At 30.7% G+C, this 11,413-nt stretch overlaps 1 protein-coding gene across 1 annotated transcript in view; it reads left to right on the forward strand.

Annotated features, from left to right (window-relative positions):
* LOC100165811 (peroxidase) overlaps positions 1-4,092 on the forward strand; it is an 8,366-nt gene extending 4,274 nt beyond the window's left edge. The window contains exons 7-13 of the mRNA XM_001948334.5: positions 362-559; positions 2,150-2,297; positions 2,379-2,535; positions 2,645-2,818; positions 2,932-3,130; positions 3,225-3,327; positions 3,859-4,092. Coding sequence (XP_001948369.2) covers positions 362-559; positions 2,150-2,297; positions 2,379-2,535; positions 2,645-2,818; positions 2,932-3,130; positions 3,225-3,327; positions 3,859-3,928 — 1,049 coding nt within the window. The 3' untranslated portion in view covers positions 3,929-4,092. The remainder of the gene's footprint in view (positions 1-361; positions 560-2,149; positions 2,298-2,378; positions 2,536-2,644; positions 2,819-2,931; positions 3,131-3,224; positions 3,328-3,858) is intronic.
* The last annotated feature ends 7,321 nt before the right edge of the window (positions 4,093-11,413 follow it).

The following is an 11,413-nucleotide window of genomic DNA, read 5'->3' on the forward strand; positions in this document are numbered from 1 at the left end:
TTGTTCTGCTTTGAGTATAATTTGCTATGTTATGAACTTGTAAGACGGAGACAACACATGCGGGTATCACGTCCTCTTAATAATATAATAAAATTATGAAAAAATAATATTCTTCTCTTATAATTTAACTTTAACTTTAATAATCCAAGTTAATAGTGAATAAATAAATATGCATTTACTTATTTTTTTAAATAGTTAATGACTATAGTTCCAGTATAATATTAATTTTTTTAATTTTTTACTGTAACTGAAGCATACTTAAATAAATATCTCAATTAATTATAACATATTATTATATTGCTTCGCATTACCTAATCAAATACATTTATAATAATTTAACATTTGAAATACATTTATCAAGGTGATGTAAGAGTAAACCAACATCCTAATATAGCAGTTGCCACGATATCATTATTGAGAGCTCATAACCTACTGTGCGATGATTTAAAAAAAATAAATCCTGAATGGGACGACGAACGATTATACCAAGAAGCGAGGAGATTACTCATCGCAATGTATCAGCACGTGGTATACTATGAATTTGTTCCGGCACTTTTAGGTACCTATATTATTAATCATAGTATTATTCTACCTATTATAGTAACAAATACAAAAAAAAAATTAAAAATATATCTTATACCTAATACCTAGTATATTATATACGTAATATTATTTATTAGGTAGGTAAGTATTATATTATTAAATATATATATGCCGATAAATTGCCAGGCATTGTATTACAGGCTACTATTTAATTTTGAAGAGCAATTTAGGAAAAATGTCATATTACCAGGACCCCTTAATTTATTAAGCCTTATGGTTAGTTTCAAAGTTGAGTGGACAAGGTTAAAATTGACGAGATAATATCGAAATTTTGGTATAAGTAAGTGTATTCGTGTAATGTGTGAACTTTAAAGTACCTACCTACAAAAAAATATTTGAACAATAGCATCATATTAGTATATTAATTATTGTACTTCTTGTTTTGTACGATTACTTCATACGTGAACCACGCCACTTAATTGGCGTATACATTGGCAAATTTAGGCTTTTAAAAACAATTTAATTATTATCGTATTACATAATGTAACATTATATAAGATTATTATCAAACACTAAATAGTTAAAGTTAATCGGAAGTATGTTATAAGTTATAATAATTTATTAGTACCTAATATATTATAATATACATTTATCAAGTAGGTAGGCAGTTAATATTTATTTAAAGATACAACAAATAAACACCAAAGCTAGATTTAATTTTTTTGAACAGCTTTTATATTGCCAAATTTTCAATTATTTTAACATAACCGATCATGTCAACTGTGCATCAATGTTAAGTATAGTCAACGAATTTAAACGACCCACATCTATGGAAGATAGAAGCTAAATAATATTATTCAACCATTTGAAAGTACTCAATGAGCTGAAGTATTTAATGCAGGTCAACATAGAAACATACTTAATATAATATAAATGTATGGTTAAACATCAAACGATATGCTACCCTTCATGGTTTTACACAAATATATCTCTGGTTTAGTCAATACATTGTTTACATTTTAAATAAGCCTTTTCAAAGAATTTCGGAAATGAGTACATTCATTCATAAAATATGTATCCAGATCCCCAACATATTGATTTCGTAACTGTCTTTTTTTCATCCAGGATTAACCACAACTGTATAAAATTGTTTTAATAGTTCACCATTATTCGTTACATAACCGTATTATGTCATCATAATTGTAACACATTATTGTAATACATTATAACACAGTAACAATTTTTTTTGACGCGTCGACTGTTGAAATTTGTTGCCCCAAAAAAAGGCTGTCCCTTTGCAACTGTGTAGAATAGAGCTATATACATATACTAAGCAATGCACCAAGCAATGTATCATATTTCTCATAACATCTACACTTACTTAACAGCATTTGAAATGAAAATTCTTAATATTCCCAAAATATTCCAATATCGTTTTAAAAATGTTTAATAATATAAGTTGTATGCAAGGATAATGTTGTTTAAATGCTTATAAAATATTTTAAAAACATAAAAATTCACCAAATGCTGTATGGTTGACACTATATTTAGTATACTATTATACACCAATACATTTTAAATATTATTATATTCAATAAAACTATAGGAAAAGATTATGCCAAAGCAAACAAATTACTACCATTAGAAAAAGGTTATAATATGGATTACAATGAATTTTTAAATCCAACTACGATGACTTGTTTTACCGGTGCTGCATACAGATCACTTCATAGCGAAATACAAGGATATATGGAGTAATGATGATGATAATATTAAGACTTTTTTATACTAATTTAAATTTGCAGCACATTTTTATATGACTGATTTTTTTACAGTTTGGTCAATGAAGCCAGACAAGTTAAGTCAAAAATTCGCCTGAGTGACTTTTTTCAAAGAACTGACATAGTGCAGAGAGGAGACAATTTTGATAGTCTTACTAGAGGTTTGCTTACTCAAATTTCACAGGAACAAGATCAATATTACACATCTGAAGTATGATTAATGGTTTTATATTATCCTAAAGAAATTAATTTCACGTCTTTGCATTTAGAAATAATACATTTCATACTGTCATATAATTTATTATATTTTATTGATTTAGGTTAGCGAATATCTATTCAGAATCCCGAATAAAACAGTAGGTTCCGACTTGCCCAGCTTCGACATCGCACGTGGTAGAGATTTTGGAATACCATCGTATAATAAATTTAGGAAATTGTGTGGGTTGAGCGAAGCGAAGACTTTTGAAGATTTTACTGATCAAATATCAAAAAAAGTAAATACATCAAAGAATTGTGCATCACGCAATGATTGGATATCTAACGATTATAGTTAGAACTCACCGATTATAACTATTGAATTAATTATTAATAAAACAAATTTTTCAAGAATGTCGATACCTTAGCTAGCTTATACGAGGATCCAAACGATGTCGATTTTTACGTAGGTGGTATGTTGGAAAAACTGAAACCGGGATCTTCATTGGGACACACGTTTCAGTGTATTTCTGGAGAAATGTTTTTCAGATGGAAGTTTGGCGATCGATTTTTTTACGAATTTGGAAACCAAACGGGATCTTTTCGACCAGGTAACTATTTAAACTTTCATTGGGTATCTATGATATTTAAATCTTGATTACAATTGTTTTCACTCACCGTAATTATATTAAATCGTTTGAATAGATCAACTTTCTGAAATACGAAAATCAACATTATCACTTTTGGTGTGTATGACATCAGACATTCAATCTATACAACGCAATGCGTTTGATGTACTCAGTAAACAGTGAGTATTCTGTTTTATATATCACATATAGCCTATATAGGTATATAATATATGATAATATATCATATATTGTTGAGTATTGACACCCTATAGGTACCTATACCTATTGCAAAACAAAAATATTTCAAAATCAGAAGGGTATCATGCTTATTGAGTGTGTTTTTTTCTTGCTGGTGGTGTAATATGTCCAATTTAGAGTTTTTGTGATCTTATATATTGTAGAAAGTATAAAACATCTTAGTATTACAAGTAGGTACTTAAATACGATTTTTTATTTAGAATACACGACGCTATTTACTTTATGCCTCACTAATGTTTAATATGTATAATATTGTCTAACAAAATCTCACTTAGGTAGGAAGTAGGGACTGAATAACTAAATTAATCACTAGAATTACATCTAATCTAGAAATAAAAGAAATAAATATAGTTGAGATTATTATACTACAAAATATTATATACAATAATGTATAGAATGAAAATATGAATAAATAGATATATAATAATTGTTTCCGATTTACATTTTTTCAGTAATCCATTAGTACCGTGCAGTTCCATACCAAAACTCAATTTGGATCCTTGGAGAGAATGGAGGGCTTAAGAAGTAATTTCAAACAAATATTTTGCCGAAAAATAATGATCCCTGTAATAATTGTTTCCCTGATTTTTATGTAGCCCAGAAAGAATATTAATATAAATTATAAAACCCTGTAGTGCCTATACTGTTTGTCTATGGTAATAAATTAATAATTGGGTTCAAACCTATTAGTATTGTTGAAATTCAGTACCGACCTGCCTAGTTAGTAGTAGAATAAAATAACTAGGTGCCTACCTTGCTACTGTTTTTGTTTTAATACCTACCTGGCTACCTATGTATTTGTCCTCGTATTTTTAGATAAAATCCTATATTCCTAATTTAATTATGTCAAAGATAACCAACACTCTGAAATGGGTCAACAATATGTTTACCCAGGGGCGGATTTACCCATATGCCACCAAGGCACGTGTCTAGGGCGCAATATTTTTTGGGGCGCATTTTTTAGTTAATTTTTACCTTTTAGTTTTTCATAATTTCATAATTATATTTACCAAAATGTATATTTTATATTAATTTTTTTTCGTATTCAACTTGCATGAAACTGGAGAATGGCTCACGTAGTCACGTCACTGTAACGTTTTAATTTATAAGCTATAATAACCTTGCCCTTTGAGTTTAATCCTGCGACCGGCGAGCACCGCGCCGCGCGTCACCGCTAGAGGTTCGACATCGACACTCGACGAGGCAGTTACCAGCGTTACCTATGTTAATGCATGGGAGGTGGTATACGGGTGTGCGGCGTAAACGCATACAATATTGTGAACGGCGCATGCGCAAAACGCCAGCAAAGGCAGTCAAATATACTGTCTCGGGCCGCCGGGTACATTGTACGAGTATATAGACGCTCTAGTAGCTAGGTGGGGGACAGCTCGCACAGTGCTTAGCGAATAAATTATTTGATATTAACTGGAATGACCCGCTTCACCCCGCACCCGGTACCACAATAAGTGTGCGCAAGCGCGCGGCAACCAAAACTGGTCTGTTCTCTAAATACTAGAATTAATTCTGGAAATCAGATGTCTTGATAAAGTAATTAATAATAATAAGCATTGCGATGACGCGCGACGCTGGCACTGTCGCCCGTCTCCTGCATAGTGCATACTGCATACTGCCCAGAAATCTGCTAATCGATTACGATTATAGAGACTAGAGTGCTCTCCACCAAATCATAGATAATTTTGCTACAGATAAATCAAGGCGCAAAATGATTTAATTATTGTACAAGTGTACAAATGTACCTACTATCTAGATATGCGAAATTGCATTAATATTTATTTGTTTAGTTGGTATGTATAAATATAAAAATACTTAAATACGATTTGTATAGTTTTGTTTTATTTCATGGTACATTACTCCTCCCCCCCCCCCGGTGGGAGCTCGTCAATGTTCAGGGCACTAGTGTTGTAATGCCTAGGGGCGGTAAGTCCACCCCTGTGTTTACCGTTTAGGTATTCGATATAAATATCAATCCAGAGTATAAATAAATTATACAGTTTTGTATATTTGATATTTAGCATAATAGCAAGAATGCAAGATCACTAGGCACCTACTTGATGATATTAAGTCTTAGATAGTTGAACAAAAACAGTAAAAACTATACATTAAGTTATCGGACAGAAAACATATCTCAATATTGTATGACTTATGAGTATAACTTAATTAGGTACTAATACACAATATATTACCTAAGTCTTTTTGTTTTTTATTTCCTTTATTCATGCTCTAATAATATATTGATAAAGGAAAAAATGAGTATTTTATGCTCGAGCTCTTGACAAGGTGGTGAATATATCTACTGAATCAACGGCGGAGGGCATAGATATTAATGCTCTTACAGATGTATGAAAGTAACTTAATAATTATATCATAGATGAAATATTGTATTCGTTTGTATAACCGATAAATCATAATATAATTTTAAAAAAACCGTTGTGTGTACGCTGTGTAAGCATGCGCGTATGAAATTAAACTTTTTTCGTAGTTTTTAGTGACATCTAGCTTTCCTGAAAATGAACAATATCGCAGCAAGGACTTGCATAAGCTGATAAGATTTTATGTTTAAGTTCGTGATACAAAAGGAAATTTATTTATTAATTATTTTTGTTTAATTATTTATATTTATTCTATTTATTTTATTTACTCTTATTTCATTATAGATTGGTATAATACATTATTTTTTTAAAGTTTCAAATTTCCATATATTTTGTTACCAATTTTTTAAACCTTAAAATTCATGATTTGGTCCAAGGTACATGCATACCAATTTGGAAAGAATGTAATTTTTTGGTCTTTAATACTAAATTTTTGTCTGAATTGACTACACCATTAAATTATATTCGATATTCAACGTAAAATGGCACTAACCCTAAGAACTTCTATCACAAATTTATGTGTTGAAAATACAATTAAAAAAAACGAAAATTTATTATTTTGATAGGTTTATTTAAATTTTTTTATTATAAATTCATTAGTGATTTTATTGTTCTAACTGTGGATATATTAATTCAATGTCGTAGAACTAGTGACTATAATTCCATCCATGAATTAATTCTTTACCAATTACAAAGGCAGAAATAAGCATAAGACCAAGGTACATTACATACATCACATACTCTCCTCTACATATATAATTTTATTCTTTTTAGTTTATCAATACGAAGTTTGGTTTTTAACAAATTTTCACAGTAAATGTCTTCTTCATCTTTCTCTATCATTCGCCATATTTTTGAGCTCCCTGTAGGAAGTGACTCCTGCATCCTGTATTATTTGGCTGATGTATCTCGTCCTAGGTCTTCCTCTTGATCTTGTTCCTTCTATCATTCCTTCAATTAGTAAATTGAGTGCGAAGTATTTTCAATTTTGTAGATAGCCTGTATCCACAGTAATACTAGTAATGCCCACCCGCATGTAATAATAATTAATAGTTATAAATTTGTGATTATTGTCTATTGATGTATATACTATATTAATATATTATACATTATACGTCATATTAGTTATTACGAATTATTATTTATTATTATACATAAACGACTCATATTGGATATAAATATATACCTAATCATATATTATGTTTATCATGGTCATAATCAGGGCTCGTAAGTTCATGCATCTGCATGTTTTTTTTGCTACACAGGAAAACATGCTAACTGAGATACAAATCCGTTTCATAACAATTGTAATAATAATATGAAGTTTGATAGTGCATGTTTTTGCATGTTTTGGATGTAAAGGCATATTTCGCATATAGTCGATTTTTTACAGTCGTTAGTGCATATTATTTCATAAAAATATTTTTTAGACAAATATTTGAAATGTTTCTTGTTTCTTATTTACTTTCCTGTTTAAAAAATTGTAGTGTTTTGATTTATTTTTATTCAGTGAGTGTGTGACTGCCTAATGTCCTAGTACCTACATACTTATTTAGATTTTATGCGTTTTACGAAATATCGCGGAAACAGTGTAATCGCTACCACTACCATCCTCCACCGTATAAAGTGGCAGCTTCTCACCAACCAGCATTTATAATTTTATACATTGCTACACTCTACAGTATGGTTTTCTTACACTCGCCGATGAGTTTACTCGTATGAGTTGTATGCGTTTATCCATTCAATTTCCTGTTCTAGTGTTTTCATGTGAGGTATAGGTAGGTTACTACTGTACACATTATTCATATTTTTAACAATGCCGAAAGAAAAACAAACAGTTGCGGGCCGTTTGAAAAATTTTGTGGAGCAATTAGAATTTTTTTAAATTTATGGATTAATTCTTATTATTTTAAAACTTTTTCATGATTTTTTTACGTAATGCATATTTTGAGTGCATAATTTAAAAATGTTAGAGCATATAAATGCATATTTTTGAACTTTTTAGTGCATATTTTAATGCATATTTTGACAATTTTTAGTGCATGAAGTAACGAGCCCTGGTCATAATATTATATATTTAAATAATATTAATATAAATTTATATTTATATGTACTCATATAATTTTGTACGGGTCTCGACGTTCGTGTAAGTGTGTAACTACTTAATTAGTTCTCTTGTAAGCCATAACTCATTACCTAGTGACATTTTAACGCATACGCCACACATCCCGTCTGATCCCGTGAAATACGTTATTACTTGAAATTATTAAAATAACTCTTGGGGAAAAATTATTTTTGAACATCTGATTCAAAATATTTATACTCCATGATTTATAGTTTTAATTACGGTATTGTTATTTTGCTCATTGCTTCATGGACGATCACGGAGCGGTAAGGCAGTTCGATTGACATTTCAGGTTTTATTAACATATTAAAGAAAATTGACCATAAATTATTCTTAAAAAAACAACAATCAATATAAATAAAAATATTATTTTATTTATTCAAACATAATAAATCATCAACTGCCCACCCTAAAGCATACTACACAGCTGGCCACATGGGCACAGAAATCTGAGCTTGATATAAATTCCAAATGTGTTATTCATTCGTAGTACTATTTTTCTTACAGATCGAAAATAATTTAATTTTAAGTAAGCTAATTTTTTTTTTCATTAATTTTCAACTTAACGAAGTTATAAAAAATACATTAGTTAACTTTTAACTTAACTTAACTTACTTTTTCTTATATTAACTTAACTTAACGAGTTAAAAAAAAAAATCGATAACTTGCCCAGCCTTGTATAACGCGTTAAGTACCTAATAGATATTGTGATAAGATTAATTTGGAATTTGGAGCGACATCCACTTATCCACCTTTTTGTTGATTTTACGCATTTACTAAAACCGATAAAATTACAAAAATATTCATGCAAATACATGCTTACTACACGAAAAAATTGTAATATTATTTTGAATGTCACGAGACTGTAGGTATACGTATGTATTGTCTGGACGAAAAAATTTAAGATTGTCGTTGACTACGACGCCAGTCATCAACCACCTGTTAATGAGTATAGAAATATAATATATTTTATTATCATATGAGACAAGTGGTTAGTGTACTCCGGTCCGGATTTATATCTTAAATAATTCGTCACACTCAGCGGGGGATGATGCATTAAAAACGTGTGTATATGTGATATGTCGTATACTCGCGTGCGTGTGTTTGTGTGCGTGCCCGGACCAAACGCATATTATCAATGGTGGGCAAGTTAATGAAAATAATTAACTGTGGAAAGTTAAGTTAATTCAATTAAATTACCTTCAGTTAAGTTAAAAGTTAACAAAAAAATTAACTTTTTAACAAGTTAATGCCCACCTTTGCATATTATTGTACAATACATTAAGAGAAAATTATAGACTATAAGATCTTACCATAGCTATTTTAAAGTTTATTTTTGTAAAAAAATTGATTTGTTGACATTTCATGAATTTTTTAATATTTTTTTTTAGTTTATAGGTAAAACGTCAAAAAAAGTGTTTTTGTCCGGGCGGCTAGTCCTCCTCTACGGTGAATAGGTGTATGCTCACGGGACACCCTGTATAAAATATAATTCCAAATTCCAATTCGTTACATTTTATAAAATAAACGGTTGGTATAAAGTGGTGCGGGCCAACTCGTACAAGTGTCGAACAGCGGATTGAGGATGAAAACTCAAATGTAATAATTCGTAAACAAAAGGTACCTACAATAAATTATTCGTTTCCCCGTCGACAGCACACGTCATTTTCCATTAAAATATCTAATATACATATAGCTTATAATTAATAATATTATATTATTGTATCCTCATTCAGGTACCTATATAGGGGGTGCGTATAATTTTATATTTTGTTACAGCGACGGGGAACCTATATAAATTCTGGTATCACAGCTACACCATGTACTCCGTCTTTTCCGTCACCCACTTGACGCGCGTCGGTCGTTCGAGATACCTAGAGATAATCTATGGTGGGGGTTCGTGTGGCCATGATTAAATAGGGTGTTATTTGTACATAACTGTGTTAATCTCTCTCTATCCACCGGTATCTTCGTCCACAAGCACTTGCGTACTGCGTAGTAGGATTACAAACCTCGAGACCCGAAAGGTGAGTCGATATTATTATATTATATACACTACTTATCACGTGTAGTAGCAGATATTATACTGCCTATAGACCACGTATTATGGCATGGTTCCCCAGGGTTTGGGAAAGACGAATTGACCACATTTTCTAGTTGACCCAGCGGCGTATTTAAGAATTGTTATATAGAGGGGATGAGTCACTGAATATCATACGTAATAGTGGAAGATTTTGCCCCCACACCCCCCTTTAAGGTTTCCAAAATTTGTTCACTAAATGTTGTACAGACGTACAGTTTACACTTTAAGCACCATAAATTCCGAAATAAATTCTACATTGAATACCAATAATTGGTATTTTTAGTCAATAACAATAATACATTGATTATTATTTATTAGATCTAAAATAAATTTCAATTTTATATTTACATTCAAGAACTATATTCTTTGAGTTTAGACTCTTTAATAATTATCATCCTACTATCACCACCAATATCCACTAATATACTATAATAAATTTAGTACAAAAATAATAGTTTCATAAATATTTATTTTTACTACAATAATAATTACCTAATTAATAAAATAAATATAAAATATAAAGAAATTATTATTGTTAATTTAATAAATTAAAAATACTAATTTCAGACTTACGTACTTATAACTTCATAGTTTGCACTTATAATAAAAAAATATTAAAATATTAAAAAAAATACAAATGTTGTTTTTCCAAACAATAGGTAATAAGAACGATGAGCATGATTACGTGAATACCTATACTAGACCAGTGTTTCTTATGTCCACTTTTATCATGGAACTCCAACTTTTTTTTTAGTTGGCTTCAACAATACGAATTTTTTTAACTTTATTTACAAAACTGAAAAATAGATTAGTATAGTAAATACTAAACACGATTTAGTCTAGATATATATACTTATTTTCTAAAATAATAGCAAAAAAAATACCAAGAGGGGAATCAATAAATACGCCGCTGAGTTGAGCAGATTTTCGATCTCAATTTACCTAGGACATTAAAGTTTTTCTGACTCAATTTACCTAGTCCCAATATTCATGTAATTATTTGGGACTCAGTTTACCATTACTGCCCCACAATTTGGCCGGGAAAACACGTAGGTACAACATTTGTAAAATATGTGATATTTCAGTCGATTGGTATTTACAAATGGCAGATTCAGGTCAAGCAACCAGGGGGTCACGGTCCACACAGATACCGAGACTCACGAGGGCGATACGAATTCCCAAACGTAGACATCCACATCCACCAGATGCACAGACTAGCGAGGTGCCGACGAATGCCGGTCAACAAAGTCAGTGCATGCACAAGTCAAACGAACCATTACGCGGGAATACACCAGTGGCAATCCTAAGACGGGACGAAGACCAGATCATCAAGAACGAGTTGTCGGACGAGGAGTTTCTGTCGGGCTGCAATTTGAGCCTACCCGATACGGACGACGAGGGTTTGTAGG

Source organism: Acyrthosiphon pisum, chromosome A1, assembly GCF_005508785.2.
Source record: "Acyrthosiphon pisum isolate AL4f chromosome A1, pea_aphid_22Mar2018_4r6ur, whole genome shotgun sequence".
Taxonomy (NCBI): domain Eukaryota; kingdom Metazoa; phylum Arthropoda; class Insecta; order Hemiptera; family Aphididae; genus Acyrthosiphon; species Acyrthosiphon pisum.